Genomic DNA, 24,233 nt, shown 5'->3' on the forward strand with positions numbered 1-24,233 from the left:
GGTGAATTTATAATCATAGGCGTAATTTAGCGGGGGCAATAGGGGCAGTTACCCCCCAAATATTCAGTCTTAATGAAATTTCAAGTTAGAGGTACTTTTGTGAACACCTGGAACATGAGGAGCAAAGTACGAGAATAAAGAGTAATATTTTTGATTTTGGAACTGTAACAATTAATTAGCAAATAACGGTGTTTCCTTGCAAAATGAGAATCAGATACAAAACCAAGTCTGTCTCTAAACAGAGACGTATTTTGAATAAGTGAGGGATGAATATGTAAGGGCCAGAATTATATGTAATTACATACTTTTCCCTTCGTATGTAGTTATGTTAAAATGACAAATGTCGGCGAATTAGAATATTAACATATTTTCCGTATTCAGTACATTTTTTTTACATAAAATCATCGTGCGAGAACCAGAGGGACAGTTTTTCAAATTTACAGGAGAGGAAATAATGCATTCTTACCGTGCCTGACTCTTTAAAAATAGTCAGTTAACTGGAGATACATGACTCCACCTTATACTGCTAAGGATTAGTAGTGAAGATATGACTCCAAATAGAGGTCTTCAGACGAGTTTATTTAAACAAAACTGAAATCCGCATTTTTGCAGTTATGTTCCTCTGGTTCTCATGCGACGAAATGTGCTATTTGCATACGTTTTTCTGTTTTTCATTGAGTGGTGCAGATATATTTGTGGGAAGAAGCGTTCACGATATGACTTCCAAGAAAGAAATTATACCATCCTGTATATTAGCTGTTGATTTTTATCATTACCTGGCCGGACTGCCAAAAGAAATATCAATTACAGAAATTTTAGAGCAATTTTTCGTGTTTCTATAAAAATGACTCTTTTTTTCTTCTGACTGTATAAATGCTTGGAACAGAATATGACAATTAATTTAAATAATTTATACTGCAAAAATATGTATATCACTGGAGGTCTTTCAGATTGATGTAACTTATATTATGCTAACAAGAGCTTGTTAGTAATGTAGCTATAATGTTTGTGAGTAATTAACTTCTTTTTCCTTTTGCTATGGTTGGTTGATTTGGTGTTTTAAGTCTACTTTATTCACAGTAAGGCTAATCGGGACTGGACCTACAGTTTAAAGTGAAATCCGAACCACCTGTGCCTCCACCGGGTTTCGAACCCGGGACCCCTTGATTACAAGGCGACGACGGTACCACTGCGCAATCATGGAGGCCCTTTTTTGCTGTGGGTTAAACGCAAAGTTACAGATGATTAACTGTTACATAAAATTACAAACAAAACGACTCAGATTTCCTATGGTCTTGACGCATTATTTTGCAGTTGGACATTATTTTCGCAACTGGCAAAAGGTAACTAACCAATCAGAGATCAAGAATTGATAACTTTGTGGGCCACGCTAACGGCCACCTGGAGGTGTCTATCTATATATAATATACGAATAATAAACACGGGACATTATGCACCTAAACTAGATTATCGTTATTATTATTATTATTATTATTATTATTATTATTAAAGAACAGAGCGATGTAACAGGTTGTTTTCAATTTCTAGCTCTGGAAGTGATTTTTTCCCCTTGGATTGCCACAAGCAAACCCGTGAACTGAATTGCTCAATCATTTGTTTTCCACTCTTGCTTCCCCTTCTATCGTACCTTTTGACACTGTTGCACAATTTGGCAACGGTGTAACACAAGAACAATGCAAGAAGCTGATTGCATCGCCCATACTCGCCCCGCCCTCTCACGGTTCAAATTTGACTTCATCGCCACAGGGGCATTCTTATGTTTCTTCTGCTTGACACGATTGAAGGAGAATGTTTTGTTCATTATCAGCTCACATAAAAAAAATAGATTCCCATCTTTTCGATCACAATTGAGTAGAATATCGTTTCTGCATCTAATTAATTAGTTAAATAAATATATCTCTGAGTATCTCCTTTAGAATCTAACAAGTATGTTTGACCTCTACAAATTCTAAACCAAATTTCATGAGACTCATTTGTCTACAAATATTAATACTAGCTCAAACTGTTTCAAACGCCAAGTCATCCTCCCCAGAGGCAATTAGTATAGGACGTCCTGAGTCGGAACGACAATTCACTGAAATATTCAAATGATAGACCAGTTTGTTCCTGAAATAACACTGTTATATGGAATTTCTATAGTGTTTGAGTTTGGAAGTCCTGAATCGGATGTAAATATGGAGGATTGGGCGACTTGTAAATGACATATACTAAAAAGTGTCAGCGCACGATGCTTCACTCCGATTTCCGTGGCGTTAGAGCATCCCCCCCAGCTACGACGCCAGGGGTCCCGGGTTCGACTCCCAGCATGCGCACATGGGTGTTCTTTGTGAGAGTACCATCATCAGTGCCATCGTCACCCACATCGCCGCGATTATTCAAAAGTGGCAGAAACGTGACGCGAAATAACAAAAATCAAAGCTCCCTCTGGGGATTCCACATGGTTCCCAGCCAGGTGTACATCAACGGCTTCTGGGACAGACATATATCTCAGTACGTGAAGAGAAATGATTTTGGGAACATGCTGTGGCTCAGATAGCTCAAATGACAATCTGCGCGTGTCGATCTGACTGGGCTGTGTTAATTCAAAGAAATCCGGTTTTTTTTCCTGTGTATTTATATTGTTATTCTAAAGAATTATTTATTACTGATAACTTTCAATCAAACTTTAAATTTTAGTAGCTGTCCTCCTCAGAAAACATTTTGGAACAAGGGATTTCATTTTCGAGACTCCACCTCACTCAATTCATCACTGTGGTGACCGAGGTGTTCAGTGGTCGAATCACGAGCTCGCCACAGAAGTTTCCAAGCTCGAGCCGCGTTTTGGCCAATGTGGGAGTTTAACCTCAGCATTTAATCTAACAGTTTGTCATCATCGTCGCGATTAGCCAAAGGTGGCGAATAAGCTATTATTAATAAAGTAACCTCTTGATGATTATATTATCAAGATATTTCTGAAATAATTTAACGAACGCTTAACAGGTCTGTGGTAAGTGCAGCAAGACATCTGCTTTAGTGATTTTATACTTTTTTTTTTTTGTCTCGTCTATTTCGTCACGGAGTTCCGGTGGTGCAGTCTGTGTCTATCTCCGTGGTTGAATGGTTGTCGCAGCTCGTTACGAACCTGGGGTCCCCTGTTCGATTCATGGGTAAGACATGGATGTTTGTGGGTGGTTGGTTCTATTCCTGGGTTGGGAATAGGTACCTGAGGCAAGAGCGTGGTGCTGATAACATCGCCCTCAATATGGCCGAGAGCGAGAATGTTTTGGACCTTCTGTGTGCCTTCACGGTACTGCGCAACGAGCAGAGGACAGCATTTTTAAAAAGCTAAATTGCTCATCTCACCACAACGGTAGCTTTCAGCATGCGGAGCTTTTTGTTGGCGAGAAGTTGGCAACGCTGCCACGAAGCAATTTGGAGGTTTCCCGATCAGCCCTGCTTCCCTCCCGAAGAAACCCATCTGACACTTGACGGCCGCTGTCGGATCTGGTGCACCGTTGTTCGTCTGTTGGCGAAAGAGTGAAGTGTTTGTGTGCGTGTCTGTGCGTATCCGTGGGATCCCTCTCTCTCACGCACGGCCGGTGGCATCAAGGACCCCCTTCAGAGCGATCTGCAGACCCGCACCTGCCCCGCCCACCATCTTCTCCCAGGACCTTCTGCATCTCGTCAAACCGAGAGAGAGGAACGTTTCTGCAAAAATCATGAGCCTGGTCGGCAGCTACAGCCAGCACACCCTTCCGGGTCCTCAAGTCGGCGATCCTCTGTACCAGGCGTACTACACCGGGCACCACCACCATCTGCACCATCACCAGATACACCATCATCAAGGTGCGGCACCGGACACCACCAGCAACGCGGGTTACTTCTCGGCGTGGTCCTTCGCCAACGGTCCTCCTACCCCCAATTCGCCCACTGCAAGCATCGGATCGTCGCTAATCCCGGACATGTCCCCGGTGTCCGAATACCCCGGATACCCGCAGCCGTCGTCGCCTTCGAACGAATACGGACACGTCCTGACAGAGACTGTCGAGTTCGGTTCCCGTCCGCCGTTCGTCCGGGTCGTCCGGAAGAGGAACACGGCGAACAAGAAGGAAAGGCGGCGGACGCAAAGCATCAACAACGCTTTCGCCGAGCTGAGGGACTGCATCCCGAACGTTCCCTCCGACACGAAACTGTCAAAGATCAAGACGTTGAGGCTGGCGACCTCCTACATTGCGTACCTGATGGATGTCCTCTCCAGCGAAGATCCGAGCTCCGTTTCGGAAGGTGGCTTCAAAGCAGAGTTGACGAAGAAGAGTGACAAGTCCGATGACAGGCGGAGAAACGATTTGGTAAGTTCCCTCAAAACAGTGATCGTATTTAGAGACAGTGCTCGAATTTCATTATTGTATTTAGAGACAGTGTTGGGGTTTAAACCAGTAGCGCATACTTGTCAAAATTATTGGGGGGGGGGGCCTCTGATCACTGAAATAAATTAATGAATGACTCACTCTCTCCCTTTTTTAAGTTTTGGCCTCAGTGTTCGGAATCTCATAAAAGCCCATGAATTCCTCAAAAATATCAACATTTTTATTATCAGTTCTAATGCAGAATATTAATTGTCCACGGATGGATATGTCACAAGTTTCGTCAACCATAATAGCAAAATATTCCCGACTTTTAATATCTGCTACCACGGAGCGCAAAACAGATCTCCCTAATATATCAATGATCTCGTTCTGAATGTCATTTGTAGCCCAAACGTCTCATCCACTACCCTAGTTCATGCACATCGTATTTTGAAATTCTTTTTAGTAAAAATTTTAACAATACTCATAATTACATACTTAGTATATAGTGATAAGTCATGTATTTTGCTGTCTCCGGTCATAGCCCCCCCCCCCCAAAGTTGATGGTTTAGCGTTCTCAGCCCCCCAAATTGATGGTCTAGAACATTTCAAATGTATATTTAAAGTTAAGTTCATGTGGCACAATTCAGAGTAAATTTTACAAGAGATGCAAAATAATACATTAGATCCTCTTAAGCAAAATTATTTGGGGGACTCTGCTCCACATCGTTAACATTGGGAGGGGGGGTGGGCTCGAGCCCCTAAGCCACATGGAGTCGGCGCCTATTACGTTTAATGATTGTATTTAGAGACAGTACTCGAATTTCATTATTGTATTTAGAGACAGTGTTGGGGTTTAATGATTGTATTTAGAGACAGTGTTCGAATTTCATGATTAGGAAGCGGATATTTACGCGCTAAACAAACTGAAAAGTATTTATTTTTTTATGTTCAAGAACAGTAAAAATACGTGGCTAAAGGTAAAAAAATATTAATGCATCAATTGATACAGTCAATTGTGTAATTTTGCTATCTTTGAAATGATCTTGTCTGATCTTCCAAATTAATGTATTTTTAGTGCATCACACCAGCTGATGAAAGTGCTCATTTATGCATTTCTGTGTGTATTCTGACACACCAAAAAGTGCATAATTTGCAGTTAATGCACGTTAATGTGTTATTGGAGAGTCAACATACGTGTGTCAATTGACACCTTTTGAGTTCTGTTTGTTCAAGTGCAGAATGTCATGCTCACTTACACTATCAATTTCACGTACACGTTCACCCTCCATTACGTGAGCAATTTTACAGTTTTTGGTGCCCCGTGTTTTTCTTTCGAAGATACTTCGGAATTTGCAAACGTGTCTCTTATATAGGGAGTTCGATTTTCCTTCACTGTTTCGCAAAGCACTTGTGTGGAAGTTTCCAGTTTTTCTATCTCGTCAAAGAAAGCTTAGATTTGGGAACCCCAAATCGTTTTGTAAACATCCATCTTTCGATAAACCTTGAACTATCGGAAACTATTTCGTCTCTTTTTATGCATCAACTCCAAAATGTGCGTTTACGAAAGGAATTCCGAAAATTTATTTTATCTGAAATGTCTAAACTATATATATATATGTTATGTTCTTTCAATATAAATATGTGTTTTATGTGCTAAAGGTAAAATTTGCACTTTTATGTGAAATATGACTTCGCAGAATACATCGCAGCCAAAGTCAACCCTCCTACCGAATATGGCCAACTTCTGACGCAAGGGGTAAAAAAATGTTATCTATTAAGAATTCTCTCCCATATTCATGATTGTATTTAGAGACCGTGTTCGAATTGCATGATTATATTTAAATGTGATTTGATTATTATATAAGATCACATAAGTGCGCATGCTATTTTATCAGTCACACAACAGGGGGGCGGGGGGGGGGGGTTAGACCTTTAATGAAAACACAATGTAGGACAGGACGCCAACAAGTAAATTAAACATGTCTCTTAAAAACTTTCCAACTCAATTCTTAAAACTAATACGTATATTCGTTATTCATTCTTACTTTAACAATAAAGTATAATATCTGTTCAAAAACTTTCTCACTCAATTTCTAAAACTTAAGATACCTTCCCGACAACTTAAGCTGTCTGCGTGGATAAAATCTCTGAGGCTGCAAAGTGGCACTCAGCACACAAAAGGACAAGCATGTTTTTAATGTTTTTTGTGTTATTTTGTTAATTAATGTTTTGTTATTTTCATTGTTAACGATTTCAGCGTAAAATAGCCATTTGTGATGTCTGAAATTTTATCAATTCCTAGGTAAATAAATCAATATTCTAGGAAGTAGCCACTTTACTCAGGGGGCAGTAGACTATGTACTCTTATTTTAATTTTACGTAATGTTTTTAGTGGACCGAAATCTGATTAACATAGCTAAATTATTACACTTTGTTGTTACGTATTATTATTCCAAACAAATAGCCGGCTTCCGTGGCGGAGTGGTTATCACAGCACGCTACGACGCCAGGGGTCCCGGGTTCGAATCCGGTTGTTCTTTATGAATGTCCTTCATCGATTACATCATATCATATCACTCATCCTCATCTTCGCGATTAGCCACAAGAGACAAATATTCGAAATAAAATAAACCAAATCAATCAATCAATAACTTAAATTGAAAAAACCTAGCATTGAAATAAAATGTGAATAAGGAAAGTCTAAAGTCCTCTTCCTCCTCAGCAATTCCTTCACTTCGGCAGTTGCCTCAAGTTTTCCTTCATTAGTTTGAGAATTTGGGGAGAGGAAAAATAGCTCTCAGAATCTTGTCATTAATTAATTTCTCAGCTCTGATGTTTGGACTATCAGGTAAAGTGCAAATCAACAACTACATCAAATTTATGAGAGCCTGCAGTCTCTAATAATACTTTTGAACCTTTGTTTTTTCGTTCCAAAGATTTTATTCAGCATTACGCCAATAAATCTAGTGTAGAAAACGACTTTAGTGGAACGTCGAATTTGTTTCCGAACTCGCTGGTTGTCTGAGGCAATTTTGTGGTAAAGATTGGTACAGTGGCAGTGTGGCAGTTATCAAATTTCAGTTGAAGACATTGTCATTACCATGGGCGTTATTGTTCTTCCGCTTGAATCAGGGCCATAGCCCGGATTGTTTATTCTGGTTGGGCCAAACTATCGATAATAAAATCGATACTGACCTAACTTTCAATGTACAACCACCGGCATTAAAAAATAGGACACCTCCTCAAATACACAATTGGCTGCAATGTGTTATGTGTGTTGCCTAACTATACGGCGATGAGCGAACTTCAATAGCAAGTTTGCCCATCCACGTAGAAATAGGCAACATCGCTGGCGTACGCAGGATTTATTTTCGGGTGGGGGGGGGGGCTGAACTTGTGGTGCAGGAACTTCTCTCGTCTGTGGGGTGAAAAAATTGGTCGTTCATACATATATGTGTATATATATGCATGTATGTATGTATGTATGTATATAATGTTGGGGCATGGAAATTCCATTTTAGAAGAGCACACACGGTTTTCCTGTTTCTAAGTCGAAAGTTTACATAAATATGTTTTATTTTTTTATCTTTTAGAATTTATGGTTATTTTAAAAACAAATAATTCCGAAAAATATAGCTCGGGACCTTGTTTTGGACTCGTTTCGAATGTGATGGAAAGAAAAATCAGAATTTTGTCCTTTGAAAGTAGGGAACAAACAATTTAATGCAGGGTGCGATTTGAAGGGCCGATAGGAGGGATAACATTTAGATGATTAAGAACGCGTGTTTTATGGAGACATGTCATATGAACTTTAATGTAAGCGAGAGCATGTGTGCGACACTAGGTAAAGATTTTCACATCTACAAAAGAAAATCCAAAACACATTTCTACCTCACTCAAGGATTATGTGGATTCAATTGAAATTGTACCAATAGGCCTATCTACAGCTGAATGTAGACGTGGGTTTAGTGCAATGAATCTAACCTTTATTGAACAGAGTGAGATTAAATATTTGCTTGGATCATAGAATGCATCTCCGCAAATCAATTTCGGTGATACCATATTGTTGGTGTTTTATTTTCATGAGAGATGAGTTCCAATTACCATTTTAAACCTTCGTTTTGAAAGTTATTCAAACATTAAAAATGGTTATCGGCGGTCATTTTATGTTTTTTTTCCCGACTTCACATTACTGCCTTCACTTTGATTTTTTGATTTTCTTAAAATTTCGGGGATTGCTGCAGTCCCTTCAACCTCCCCTCTGCGTACGCCAGTGGGCAACACACATAACGTGTGTGTGAAGTGTGTATTTTTAATACCGGTGACATGTACCTGCCACTATGTATTTGTAAAATACTACATTCGAACCGACCATTAATAGGAATTAATTTAATTTCAATTGTAATTTTTGATCCGGAAAGGATTTTGTTTCCTGAAAGAGTTACAGCAATCCGTAAATAAATACTTATGTTTGTTGCACTGAACAAGTAGATGCATCATTGTATTCATTGGTCGTTCCTGGTGCTTGCTTCCAACTGAAATTTTCAGTCTAAAAATTAAAGCATGGATTTCAAGATCACCTACTATCTGTGTCGCAAAGCCAAATATGCTTAGTTTCGGCACAGTCTCTGAAATTGAACTATTCTGGTAATATGGAAACAAAATTTATAAATGAAATCATTCAAATAAACTTAAAAAATCTTTTAAATGTATATAACCTGACCAAAGAAGTTTTAGCTGCATTTAATACGTAACAGCAAAATGTTCCATTTGTACTAATCAGAACATTGGCATAAACCAATACTTATAGATTCTTCTTTAACGAATTCCCATTATGAGAATAATTTATATAGCCGTAGCCCCAATAAATAATTAGAATTTTTTTCAAAATTGTATAATTATAGCATTTGTAGCTATCTAAACAATCATATCGAGATAATTTTTTTAAATATTATTTTTCTTAACAGCATTTTACCTTCAAAATATATTTCTGTTTATTTGTTGCAGACAGGGAGCTATACTGACGATTTTTTACTTTCAGTTTTCTTGATACCGGTTGACCCCATCTTACTGGCACCTGGTGTTTTTTTCAGTCCACGAAATAATATCTTTGTTTCTGTAGAAGTTTCCGAACAGTCAACATATATCGAACGGTTCAATTGCTGACATGAATAGACACATGAAACAAGCAATGGAGTTTTGAAGAATTGTCCATAATTCGTATGTTTTTCTGTACACCAAATTATATGTTTACAGCTTTATTTACTTTTGATATAGCAAAATTTAGACTTTAAGATTTGCTTGACTGTCAACACTAAGATCAGACCCTTCATATCTACGTTAGGTTGTAGTATTAGGTACGTATATGTTTATGTAAGATACTGATAGGTAGGGACAAATTTATGGTAAATAAAAACTGAGGAGAGCGGTAAATAAAATGTTAGATCAGCGGTATATACCAGCGGTGGAAAAAAAATTGGCACGCACTTTTTCATTATAAGAGGAAACAACATACAAAAGAGCTATAAATTGATAAACTACTTCATTTTTATATACTGTACACATACACAAGTACTTAGCTGTCCAACCAAAAATAAAACATCGACACAAAATCACTTCATTTCTAAATTGCATATCTCAAGTGATTTATTCATTGTATGTATTTAAAGGATATCCTTGCTGTCCAACAAATAAAATAATCACTACTGCACATACACAAATGTTGAAAATCACATGATGATAAACAAAATTCATTCATGACTGAACTCAAATGACACCATTGTTTCCCTTGATGTGCGGGACCAGACTAATCTTATCGCTGCTACAGCTAGCAAGTTCAATCAAACTGGAAGTTGAGTAAGACATTTGGGGGAATAAAGGAATGCAGCTTGACAGGGAGCGAAGTTTTCGAACTGATATTATGTGCATGGGAGATCCCAATTTGCAGTGTCTTCCTGGTGTGATCGAAGATAAAACATTCTTCAGCTGCAAGTGGTAGGAAACTTTAGGCAAACGTTTCGTTACAAATCGACAGTTTGCGCGCACAACCTCGATTGCCGGTTTTTGCGCGTTTTCTACTTAATTTGATGATATTTCACGGTTATTTCGCGAAAAAGCGTTCATTTCGTGGAAAAGCACACATTTCGCATTACTTCGCGAATAAAACTCATGCATATTTCATCATTGGGGGTGTAGTTACGTGCAGAATGTTCAAAATTGCATTTTTTTTTTCACATTTCGCGATTTCGCGCATCGCGAAAATTCAATGTTTCTACTGATAGGTTCTGATTGTTAACCAAAATGAACGAACCGATTCACTTCTTACAACTCGCCAAATTTCATATTTAGACTATAGCTCGAGTGGTTTCGAAGATATCGCAGCATTAAAAATATGTCTATTGTTGACGTCAATTGTTTGAACGGACTGGTAAATCAAAATTATTTATAACGCATTAAAGTAGCATTTACTAGGGCTTCATTTGTAGAAATTTTAGATCTTCTTCTTGGATATATCGACAGGTCAGTTTTGACCGATTGTTGTCTTGCACCAGGGCCGTATTAAGCTGGGTGCTTTTGATGCTGCAGCATTAGGCCCATTCCTGAAATAGGCCCAGATGAAAACAGACGAGAATTCTCCGAAAGCTGAACGGTTTTCTTTTGCTATATTAACCTGAAAATAAATCTTAGAATGAAATTTGGAGCCCCAATTTCGGTCGCCTGGACACAGCGTTACTTATTTATACAGTTACTATTATTCTTTGCGCTGTGACGTAACTATAACGTCGTTGTGTTTATTGTTCACCGAATATTACAAGTTCATGCTATCAATTGATGCAGCATCAGGCCCAATTTCGTTTAAATCCGGCCCTGTCTTGCACGACGACAAATAGACCAATAGAGTTAGTTTATGTTGCGTCGATCCATTGTTTGATTGGTGTATCAGTCCATTAAATATTGCCCTCATATAGGACTGGCAGTTTCCGCTTGCTGCCACAGACCGACGGACGGACAGACAGAGAGGCTTCACTAGGGCCAGGGACTTATGTTATTACATATTTTTTTATTTGGCATCGGATCGAACACAACATATTTCTTCAATTTTTCTTGTAATAAGACATAGGTATTGCTGTATCATTTCATAATTGTCTTGCATATAATCGGCTTTTTTATAATTTATTCTTCGTACCTTTAGCGCAATGGATAGTTTATATTATTGATGGCAGCATAAGGAAATTACGGACGAAGAAATTAAAAGCAGATTCTGTCTTTTCTTACGAATTACTACAGAACAATAATAACCCTTCTTCTTTTATCCTGCCGACAATTCAGAGCCGAGCGAACATTATTGAAGAAAAATGTACTCCGTCATGCATGCACGAGAATGAACGGGCAGGAAGCAAACAAGTTTCAATTGTTGTAATTTCTTTGCATTTCTTTTCGCCTCTCACAACAATCAGTCAAAAATAAAAATACTGGTTTGTTTGGAATTACCAAAAAAGTTTGGTTGAGCTGTTTGGTTATGCTTTTTGTTTCCGATAACCAAAAGTTGCTTGTAATTACTAAAGAATTTTGTTTAAGAATACAAAAAATTTGGTCAGACGAAATATAGTATTCGTAAACAAAACGATACATGTGAAAGTAAAGAACAACAAAACGTATGATTAAATTTACAATATCTAGATAACAGTTGACACCGAACTAATGTAGCTCTTTTCTGTTGACAAATTAATGCAGCATTGCATGCGTGAGCGTGCGTTCGAATTTGAAATAACGATTGTCCGGTTTCGTCGAGTGGAGTATGAAAGTTCGTTCGAGTTCGCGTTAATGTTGTCGAATATTCGAATATTGAAACTCGAGTAGATAGGTAATTATTTGAAGCAGGTCTTCATGATGTTGTGTAACCTAATATGCTGGAAGAAAGCTCAGGATATACAAACTTTATACTGATGTTTCCTGCAACGGCTGCTAGGTGGCACAATTGTGTAGAGATTTAGTTAGTTGTATTTATTGCATTAAATTTATTATATATTACCGATTTTTTAATGCAACAATAACAAATATTTGAAATATTCTTTAGTGTTTTATATGGTACTGTATTAAAAACGTAAGGTTTTTTAAAAAAATTCTAATATTAAAGTCTATTATTTATGGAGAGATATTAAAGGAGGAAAATTTACCTCTGATACCAGTTACCAGGGGTTCCCTGTGCCAATTGTGACTCCAGTAACACATTAAAGTGCATTAACTGCCAGTGATGCAATTTTGCTGCACCATAATACACACAGAAATGCATCCAAGGGTACTTTTATCAGCTGGTATTCCGTGTGATGCACTAGAAATGCATCAGTCGAGAAGATGAGGCATTTAACTGCGTTAATTGATGCATCAAAAATGTGCATAATCTTTGAGTACTATATGTATTGATTGATTGATTTATTTATTTATTTTACTTCGCGTTTTGTGCCTCTTGGCTAATTTGCGAAGATGGGGATGAGGGATGAAATGATGAAATTGATGAATTGACACTTACAAAGAACCATGCCCGAGCGGGATTCGAACCCGAGACCCCTAGCGTCGCAGCGCAATGTGCTAACCACTTTTTTTTTTTTAAAGGAATACCCCTACGCGGTGGTATCCCCATCACACTTTTTCAACTTTTACGCTTTTCAATTTTTACAGTATTCTCAGTTTTTCACGTTTGGACGAACACAAATACCCATGCCTTACCCGGGACTCGAACCCGGAACCCCTGGCGTACCACTCGGCCACGGGGTCCGGCGAGTACTGTATGTAGTATCGGCTGCAGCTTGTACGGTTTAATTTAAAATTTTCGATCTGGTTCACCACGATGATAAACCTGCACAAAATAGAGACAGACGTCAGTAGCCAAAATTATATTTTATAAATGTATCGAAGACCGTTTACTATGTTAGCATTTGCAAATTATTCGAGATCAGTATGAGTTTAAAATTTTCTTTTTTTAAAAAAAAAAAAAAAGCTTTTGTCTTCATTTATGCTCGATGGACATGTTGGGAAATTTTGCAATGAGTTTCTTGATGTTTAAAACCAGACCTTTTAACCTTAAGTTGTGATTTGAGCAAAGAATATTGATAATGGATGATTGTCAACTTGATTCGAGAAAATTTGCATTTCACCACTTCTGTAGGGCTTCTGAAAAGATAAAAAGCAAACATTCCTCATGTGATTATGATAATCACACCTTGAGTCACTTCGGCAAAGATTGTACGCGCAATGACCGGAATATTTTCAACGCAACATCTGATCTGTTTGCCCGAAATATGGAGTAAATTGTTGAAGTTGTTAGCTGAATATCATCCATATCATTAAAATAGAAAAGCGGGCAAAAAGATAGTTTGAAATAGAGAATGTTTATTGAGTTAAAAGTGTTGAGTCCGTCGGTACTTTAGGCCATTTTGCACTCTTTAATGTATGCGGGGAGGGGAAATATCCCCTTACTTAAAATTCTGACTTAAAAAGTTGAAACAAGGGGTGTAAAAAGCCCCTTGGGAGAAATTAAAAGAGCAAAGTTGTAAATGGAGCTGCACAAGACAAACAAAACATTAAAAAGTAATAATTGTACTAAAAGCTTCCTCACAGAGAGTGGGTGAGACCAGCTCTTCGCAGAAGCTAGAAGCATTTGAAAAAACACTGATGTCATCGCCCAACAGGAATGACAAACAGCTGGGAAGATTAAAAGTATGTCCGAGGAAAACAATATCGGCACATTCAGCAAGAATTACTGATAAATATTGCCCTTGGAGGGATCAGCGCACGCCCAACGACTTCTCACAGATGGTCAGCACGTAGATTCCCATGGTCACTGTTATTTGGATTTCTAATGCAAGAGCTCACGACTTCATCTTTTGAAGATGCTCCTTCTTGGAATTCAGGGTTAACGCCAGAATTTGGATGCGGCACAATATAGAGCCAGGAGAAGCTTGCACGAAACTCAAGATGCTATTAGCATGCGTAATATTAATATTATACAACTTTGTACATTGAAATGACTAGTGGGTGTTCATGGCGTAAGGCTAATGTCGTCTCCTTGTAATCAAGGTGTCATACCTAGTGGTCCGTATCCTACTTTAAACTGTAGATCTAATCCCGATTAGCATATCTTTGAAATGAGTAGTTTATGCTGGAAACTGTATTAAATTGTTCCATAATTACAATAAAGCAGGGGGGGGGGTCATAGATCCAGGAACCTATAAATTCTAATGGGTTCTATTGGGTCTCGTAACAGGACAGGAACCTTTTTTTTCTCTCGAAGAAGCAGAAAGTGCTTCTTCTTTGATTCATAGATATATCCTTATATATATATATATATATATATATATATATATATATATATATATATATATATATATATATATAGGGGAGTGGCTCCTAGTAAATATCTATTTCAAATATTGAGCATTGCAAACAAAAAAGGTGGAAACAATGTTTTCCCCTTGAGTCTATTGGCGAGAGACATTGTTTGGCAGCTGGGAGAAATTCCTCTACCTAGAGGAGCGACTGACTGAAAGGGCGGTACGAGAACAATTACTCTCTCTTTCGTTCGCAGGCTTTTGTTTTGCCACACAATTGCTGCCTAGACGAGTCCTTACGTCTTCCTTCTTGCGTGACACACCGCGTGTTTAGATGCGTGGCTTGACAAAGGACGACCCTTCCAGACCTTATGCGTCAACAGTGCGTAGCTTAACAATGCTGAGATTTTAAAAGAACAGCTTCTAAAATGTCTAATTTGTCTCTGATAAAAATAGGAATGGGATGCTCTTTAAAATGCCGTAAGAAAAGCATGTCGGAGTTTATTCTCGCATAGTTTCAGCACAGGGTAGAAAAAATTGTGGGTTTCACCCTCCAAACTCCAAATTCTAAAACTAATTTACCGACCTTCGTGGCGAAGTGGTTAGCACAGCGCGCTACGACGCCAGAGGTAGCGGATTCGAATCCCTACCTGGGAATAAGTCTTCTTTGTGAGTGTCCCTTCATACGCTAAATAACAAAAGAACAAATCAAATGAAAATTAAAACTAATTCAAAGCTGACGTAATAATAATAATAATAATAATAATAATAATAATAATAATAATTGTTATTATTATTATTATTATTATTATTATTATTATATAGTGTGTACAGTGGCGTGTATAAATATTACCAATCAAATTGTATATCACTGTGTCTTTTCTCTTTGCTTTACGCTTCAAGGTGATAACCTAGGAATATTAATTAATCGGACTATACGTGGAGATCTATTTCGTCCATTTGCTTATACCTTTGACGAGCTTCAGCAACTTGGAGATATGTGCTAGAGCACCAAACGTGACCTGCCTAACCTATTCACGTACACGTTTGATTGGTTTGATTTGTTGTTTTAAGTCCACTTTGTGCACAGTAAGGCTAATCGGGACTGGACCTACAGTTTAAAGTGGGATCCGAACCACTATGTGCCTCCACCGGATATCGAACATGTGTCTATCCAGGCACGTATCCAGGAATTCCTTTCGGGGGGGGGCTCAACACCATTTTTAAGGGGTATAGTAAGAACCTTACAATTGTGTGTTTAAGACAAGAGGTGGCAATTGGGTTCCAAAACGGGGGGGGGGGGAGGGTTGCGGAGGGCCTTGCAAGGAAAGTTTACTTTCTCTTGGTAGCCAAGGCTTAATATTAAGAGGTCATAATGTTGAGGCAAAAAAAATAAAAAAATTGGGAGCAACTATCCCTTAAATCGTTGCCACTGTAAGGCTATCGTTTTAATCAGAACGTGAAATCTGAACATTTTTTACCACTCGACTTCTCTGTTTCCATGCATTAATATTATGTGCCGGAACCATCTCAGTATGTGGGTTTGTCCATTTCTTCTCATCAGGTATAAAAACATCTATGGTGTCTTTGAGTGTTTTTACGAAGCTGATACACATGCACGGGATGGACAATCCACTCGACGACAACACGAGATTCAAATTGTGGGCTGCGAACTGAACGCAGACAGCTCTCGAATATTTCTCTCTGATTCGAGCCTGAACACCACTAAAGTGTCTTGTCCACCCATGTTTGCAGCTCTTATAAAAGCCGAAACCCACCAAATTGTTCAGATTCAGGCCTTAGCACTCACAAGTGTTCAAAAATGCCTGTCACAGCTTCCGCTGTCTTGTCATGTATCGGCACGAAACAAAGGAAGTCTTCTCGAATACAGGTGGATTACGAAACAATTAATGCACAGTGAAAACCCTTCCGTTCCCAACACATGTAATGTTTCGTCTCCCAGTATGATCAAATGCTTACTCATTTATCTCCAGTGACGTGCCGAAGGGAGGTTTGGTGAGGTAATAACCCCATTTGACCCAGTATTCCTTTAAAAAAAAGAGGAACGTCAAACACACGCCTCTCTTTATCTCGGACACATTTTTTAAAATCAACTCACCAGAAGTTTTTATCATCGTATTGGAGATTGAAGTAAGATGCGTTCTTCCTGCAGATTTGGATATGATCATTTAGGGTGCTGTCGTCTGCCTGCCTTCACACCTAACCTTAACAAGGCCCTAATTTTTCATCCTTGTGACTTGGATTTTCAAGACTTAGGAAGGTTTCAGACCGAAGGGACACGCGATACATGTCGATTGGAATGGGCCAATCAACAGCAACGTTTCACACCGTAGCGACACAAAAGTCCGCACAAACCTAACGTTCAGGCGACACGGTGTGAAATCTCTCTTATTAGGCCACTGTCATTTTCACCTCGAAGTAGTAGCTCTTGTTGACCACAGAAAAAATTATCCTCAACCGGTGATAATGCTCCTCAGTTTTCTTCTCTCCTATATTTTCTGTGCTTGTTCACTATACAGGCAACACCTTACGATTTGATATACACAGGACATGTATAATACTATGTCGACATTTTAACGAAAAATCGGTTGAAGTCAAGGATGGCTAGGTGGTTCGGTTGGTAGAGCCCTGATTTGGGTCCTGGTAGAGCCTGTAATTTCCGTCTAAAATGTTTACATATGCAACATCTTGCTTTCTCTTCTCGGCATTCATAAAATTTTCGGCTGTCTCTTTATGGTAGTTAAGTGTTTGAATTTGTTTCGAACCCAGTAGGCTTAAAGAAAAGTATTTTTTTTATACCATGAAATTCTCGGACTGCATATACGAAATTTAGTTCTGACAAAACTAAATCATCACTCAAAACTTTGCTTTTCAGTTGATCTATGCAGTTTATTTCTGTTTTAATAAACCATTCCAATATCCGGTACTGCTGAAATATTCACTTTAGAGAGAGGCCTTTGATCTCTTCGGCCCTCGAACGGAACTAGCACTACACTGAGGCGCCGGAAGTTCTGCTGTCGTCAATGTCTTCATTTTCGAATCACTATATCTCATAAAGCAATCAGAGGACGCTGACTGATCTGATCACCAATCGACTGTATGAATTGTCACACTTACCTCTGAAATCTGATTAACCGATTCTTTGTACAGATCAACCGAAAAATTGAATCCGCGTATTTATATCCTCATTATATTCTAGAACGTTCCGTAGATAAAACGATTCGTTAATATCGCCAGTAGTTGACTCCTTCTCTCATTCAAGAACGTACCCTCTCCCGCCTTCCAGTGATTAGTTTCTCAAGTGCGCTGCGACAACACCGAAAGCGTAAGAAAAGTGTACGTGCAATATTATCAACAACCGGGTTATAGAACATTCTTCATCTTGTCTCGATAATTATTTCTCCCAAATTATCATCACATTATTCAAGAAGCCAAAATCCTAATTTCATCTAGTGTAAACAGAAAAAAATCCTGAAGGGAAGCTCGACCCTCCTGATTCCCACCTTGGATACGTGCTATTGACAATAATAGGGTTATAGAACACTCTCCGTTTTGTCTTGATAATTATTTCTCTCAGATTAATAAATTTATTATCTTCACATTATTCAAGACGCCAAAAATCTAATTTTATCTAGTGTAAATTGAAAAATTTCCTGAGGGAGGTGGGGGGGGGGGGGCTCGAGCCATTAACAATAACAGGGTATAAAACATGCTCCGTCTTGCCTCGATAATTATTTCTCTCCTTACATTATTTTCACATTATTTAAGAAGCCAAAAACCTAATTTTATCTAACGTAAACTGAAAAAATTCCTGGGGAGAAGGCCGAGCCCCCTGTGCCCCATCTTGGATACGTGCTATTATCAATAACAGGGTTACGGAACATTCTCCGTCTTGCCTCGATAATTATTTATCTCCTTAAATTATTGCCACATTATTTTATTTCACACCACAAGAAATCAAAAACTTCATTTTATCTAATGTAAACCTAAAACTTTCGGGGGGGCTCGAGCCCCCTAAGCCCCCCTCTGGATACGTGCCTGTGTCTATCTAATAGCCGAAATAAGAATTTGAGTAGGTTAGGCAAGTTAGGTTCATATCAGGTATATGGGTATATCTCCAAGTTGCTAGAGCTATCGCTATCCTCTCATATATGACGTGTGTAACGTATGTTGAAATTGTGATATTATAGTGGTTCGTATTGTTAGTATAATTTTACATCTCCCAAACTCTAAAATAAATGTGTTGAATATCTTACCATTACCACATACAAGTTTCCACAGCTGAAATATTATCGTTGTACTTGTGAACACTACATTGATAAATATAACAGCTTAACGTCGCACAGTACTGATATCTGCACATTCATCCACATAAAAAGTCTTCTATGTCAATTGTGAATATCAGTTGTGGGTACATTTTCTGCGGTTGCAAACTTTATCACCGCGCGCTGATTCAGGATTTCCACCGACATTGCATGGTAACAAGCTGCCCAACCGCTGGCGATAGAAGTTTGAAACCTTCAATGGAGAAGCGGGAACTTCTCTACAACATTAGAATTCTGACATGGATCTGCAATAAAGTATATATACGAGGGCGTGCTGAAAAGTAATGCCTCCTACTCTTTTGGTACTGTGTAAACGCATTTTGGATATGAGCAAATATGCATTGTACTTATCAGACGTTCATTTGTTATAGTTCTATTCTACTCTTCCCCTTTAGTGTAACAGGATTAGAAGAAACTAGAAGGAGGTTGTTAGGGTATCTCTACAAGGTAACTGAGTATCACTGACAAGTAACTGGTCTCTCTCTGATGGTGTAGAGAAAACCCCATCGCCTTGTAATCAAGGGGTCCTGGTTTCGTTTCCCGAGGGGTGCACATTACACAGCGGTTCGGATGCAACTTTAAACTGAAAGTTCAGTCCCGATTAGCTTATGCGGGGGTAAAGTTGACTTGAATCAAACTTTGAGTATTTTGACAAGCAAATGTTGATGGTCGTATTTGTGGGAGACAGCTGACGTCAAAAGTATAGTGGTGGACGAATTGTCCATCAGCAGGTTCAGTCACTCTGTTTTCCGCAGTGTGAATAAGATCGCCAGTAAGAAGAGGAAAGCCTCTCTTTTAGTTACAGAACAATATAATTCCTTAAAGAAACAAAGGATGTAGGGTAAAAATAAAACAACGAATATAGCGATCGACAATTTATCTGCCTTTTTCTTAGCCGCTAATCGAACCACCTTATCTTGTTTCAGCCTTTTTGAAATCAAATTTGCAACACTTTAAACACAAAATTATTAATGTTAATTTTCGGTGCGTGGAAATGGCTGCCCATCAGTGATTTGCTGATAGTCATCAGTGAGGGGAGGAGGTTCATTCAGATAGCGTCATTGGTTCATAGGCAGCTGCGTTTCCTAATAGTAGTTTCATTTCGCGATGAGGCAATGCTTCCATCTGCTTTTGGGGTCGTGCCACTTGCACCGATTGAGGAGTGTGAGAGAAAATAGATTGCCGCTTGCGCCGCTGGGCATTTTTCTATTTACATTTGGCAACGTAGTGAATCGAAAGGTTTACAACCTATAAACTACAGTAAAGGATTATAAACAGAAATAAATTTCTACAATTTATTAAGTAAATCAAAACATTATAAACAGAAATAACTTTCTACAACTTATTCAGTAAATGAAAAGAAGAATTATCACAATGAAATAACAGTGCAGAACCTACGCAGGTAATTGTCACAATTCAGTTGGAGGATATTTCCCCCCTCTGTCTTTAATAAACCCTTGCATTTCATCTTCTTTTCATTGATGCAGATCTGAAATGACATATAAAGTGTGATTAAAATGCTATACAATTCACAACAAGACCTAACATTCACAACAAGTATACCTAGGTATCTACTTAAATAAACTGTTCATATGTTATATGTTTAACTGTTAATAATATGTAAATAATAAAATAAAACAATAAAATAATAACACAAGCAAGTAAGATAAATGGTAGGAGTCCTTGTTTTAACATCTTTTACGATATTCTTGCCCTAAGTTCTGGAGAAGAGGCTTCCCTTTCGTAATTTCTAAGAGATCCATGTTACTCTCACTAAGACGTCCACACAACTAACAATTTTAGACGTAGTCCGGTGCAGTCACTTCTTGTAAACAAGTGTACACCTGTGTTTTAATTCACTGCGACGTTGCCAAATGTAAATAGAAAAATGCCCAGTGGCGCAAGCGGCAATCTATTTTCTCTCACACTCCTCAATCGGTGCAAGTGGCACGATTTCCCCTACCGGCGCAAGTGGCACGGCGCAAGTGGCACTGCCCCGCTTGCTTAAGGGCGTGTATGGCACCCAAAAGTCTCACTTCCACATAGTACACCCCGTCAATTGCATTGTTTCAGGCCAACAATGCTCTGGCGTCTGGAACTACGGCCATTATAATCTTCTGTAGGACTATGTTGTCCTGTGTTTGTCCTTATATATGTGCTGAGTGCCCCTTTACAGCCTCAGATTTTAATTTGGTAAGGAGATTTTATTCCTCAGAGACATGTGTTGATTTTGGCAACGGTAAGGGGCCGGGCCCCGTATAGTGTGACTGGTGTAAAGTAGCCTAAGTGCTGACGCACCCACAATTTTAATTTCAATCAATGAATCAACCATCTTGTCGCAGTGGTATTAAACGGGAGTTTCGTTGCAACGTCTGATTATTTTTCTTATAACTTTCCTATGAATGTGAAAATTAATATGTTTGTTATAATGGTCGAAAGAACGTTCTGAACTGTCGAACACTTTCCATTTTTGTGATGTTGAATAATACACGGCAGAATGTAATTAAGGAATATTCCTTTTAACACTTCGCACGTAGTTACTGTGGCGAGAATGTAAATTACTTGGTTCTTATACCAAGAGAATTCGTTATTATTGTTATAAATATTATATTTTAAAGAAATATACATTGAAAAAGCTTCTGTTTTCTGAATATTTGACTTACGCCTGTCTTGTTATTTGTCAACATGCAGGCGTGAAATGCGATATTTTAATTTCATCTTCAAGAAGACGTAAAAACCTAAACACAATGATTTACTTATCGATAAACACGCACAAATACCACAATTCTATAGTACATGATTATTTTAATTGACAACAATAAAAATTCCAATCCATATTCTCCACTTGTTGAACTCTTTGCAAATTGCAATTCATTTCATTCAGATAACTTCACTTCAGGAAGTTAGAATTTGTCTTAGTAGGCCTACTACATGAAACTTATAATTTTTCCTTGAGGATACTTTTCCTATTTTATTAAAACAGAAAATAGAACTTCTGTAAATAACAGTACTTCCCTGCGGAATATTTTTGCTTGCTTTATTTACTCTCTTTGTTTCCAAAATTTTCCAATAGATGTCGTTACGTGACTCCATATCAATCCACTGATATAATTGTTTCCAGAATTTCACTTACCACGTTTCAGTATAGAGGAATTGAAGAAATAAATCCTACAAACAAAGCAAGCTTCATTACTCTCATAACTTACCAATTGCACTGACATTTAGATTGTTGTCGGTCTCGTAGAGTATGGAAAACTATTGCTTTCCACACTATTTTATGGCAAAGGAATAGTCACTAGTTACAGAAATGTATATAGCGAGTAGTGAGGTCTTTCCTGCATTCCTGCTTTTATCAAGTTAAGTTTTCAAATTCTTGCTTTTCAACCGTAACAGGAGCTGTTAGAATTGTGTGTTGTTACTTGAAATAATTTTCATGCAGTGTTTTTCTAGCGCGTGTTATTAGGATATTTTTGGAGACTTTATTTTGAATACAGGGGTCCAGAGTGCAAATCTCGGCTTGGGCATGGATGTTTGTGAGTGCCCATTCATCAATTCTATCATACTCATCCCCATCTTTGCAAATAGTCAAAAGGAGCACAAAAGCGAAGTAAAATGAAGCAAGTCAATCAATAAATCAATATATTTTGAATATATTACATATTACATATATAAATACATAGAGATAGGGAGGGAGAGGAAGACAAAGGAAGAGAGAAAAGCGGAGACAGACAGACAGAGAGAGAAAGAGATAAAGACGAAAGGAGACAGATAAGGAGAGAGAGAGAGAAAGGAGAGAGAATAACTTACATGCGAATCACAATTTTGACGCAATTTAGAAAAGTAATGAATGAATCAAAACAAAATATTCTTTTGTGTAAGTAGTACGGTACTTTCCTATGAATTTCTTGTAACTTCTTCCAGGTTTCGATCAAAATTTTACTCTGGCGGGTTCTGTCGAGTTCAATTGATGGACGTTGTTGACACTACATGAGCAAAATGATCAGTGTGCTGGTAGAGTTGGCCGACGAAATGGAAAAGTCTCCATTGAAAATATTGTTGAAGAGAGTGAATGGAGTGAGTTCATGAGATTTTTCAAGATTATTATTACTATGTTTAATAATGAAAAATGATTTTAATTCGTTCCTGTCTGTGATAGTTTTTGATTGATGTGTCTGTAACGGTATGCGTTCGTAAACTAAGTCAATAAACTTTTTATTGCCCACTATTGTCACCCAAACAACACTAGAAGTCAAGTATAAACAGCGCACTGCACTATACTTCTGCGGCATTCGGCCGAAAAGCAAAATGATTTGGTTTGTTGAAACACGGCCGTGCACACTAGAGTAGCTCCACTCCAATGTACTCGCTTTCTCCCCTTGTCTACCGTTATGCGCGGCCTTGCTCCACAGATTCCCGATACCAGAGTGAACACATCCGCTGTTTTCATGTCGAAAGCAAAAATTTTACTTCACATAAGTTGTTTCTAAGGCAACTCAAAAGACAAGGATTTGTAATAGCTGGAAGAAGTCCCCTAACCTCTACTCATATACTCATTCATTCATTTCGAAGACACGAGCCAAAGGTGCCTTCCACAGTTGTGAGATTTAATCTCATTAATAACCCAAGCCTTTATCATTTCCTTCTTTTTTGTGGCGATAGATGGCACGCAAGTAAATTGCCGTCATTTATGCTAACGATGCAACTGCAGCACACAAATTTCACTTCCCTTCTCCTCGAGAGCCGTGTACTATTTTTTTCCCTTCCTCTCTGACAGGAGGGGCTCCTGTTCAGTGTTACCAGAACCGACTGTAACGTCGAGTCGCCATTGTTTACATACCTCACACGCGACTGGCAACTCTCACCAGCAATGATTGCAGCGTGTCATCAATTCTCTGTTGGCTGTTATCCACAGATTATCCCTCGAAATGCGCTTCTAATATCTCCGTAAACATCTCTCGGGCGGATAGCCATAATAATGCCTCCCTTTTGGCTGGTTTTCGCGATCTTCATTTGTCGGCTAGGAGTGAATTAATTGTGATGGCGACGGTGGCGCCGCCGCATCTGGCCCTGCAATCGGGGGCAGTAAATTCAATCAACTTTCTCCTCGATATTCCCAAAGGAGCGGGCCACTGCCACTTAACTCGATTAACTTTTCGCGTTATTTATTATAATTGTCAGCCCGCTTATGGTATTGACTTGGTTAAGAAGTG

General features: G+C 38.5%; 1 protein-coding gene across 1 annotated transcript in view; it reads left to right on the forward strand.

Annotated features, from left to right (window-relative positions):
• The first annotated feature begins 3,508 nt into the window (after positions 1 to 3,508).
• LOC145994247 (heart- and neural crest derivatives-expressed protein 2-like) overlaps positions 3,509 to 24,233 on the forward strand; it is a 63,029-nt gene continuing 42,304 nt past the window's right edge. Inside the window, exon 1 of the mRNA XM_083130349.1 lies at positions 3,509 to 4,349. Coding sequence (XP_082986475.1) covers positions 3,720 to 4,349 — 630 coding nt within the window. The 5' untranslated portion in view covers positions 3,509 to 3,719. The remainder of the gene's footprint in view (positions 4,350 to 24,233) is intronic.

This window comes from Lepisma saccharinum, chromosome 10 (assembly GCF_977018435.1).
Source record: "Lepisma saccharinum chromosome 10, izLepSacc3.1, whole genome shotgun sequence".
Lineage (NCBI taxonomy): Eukaryota > Metazoa > Arthropoda > Insecta > Zygentoma > Lepismatidae > Lepisma > Lepisma saccharinum.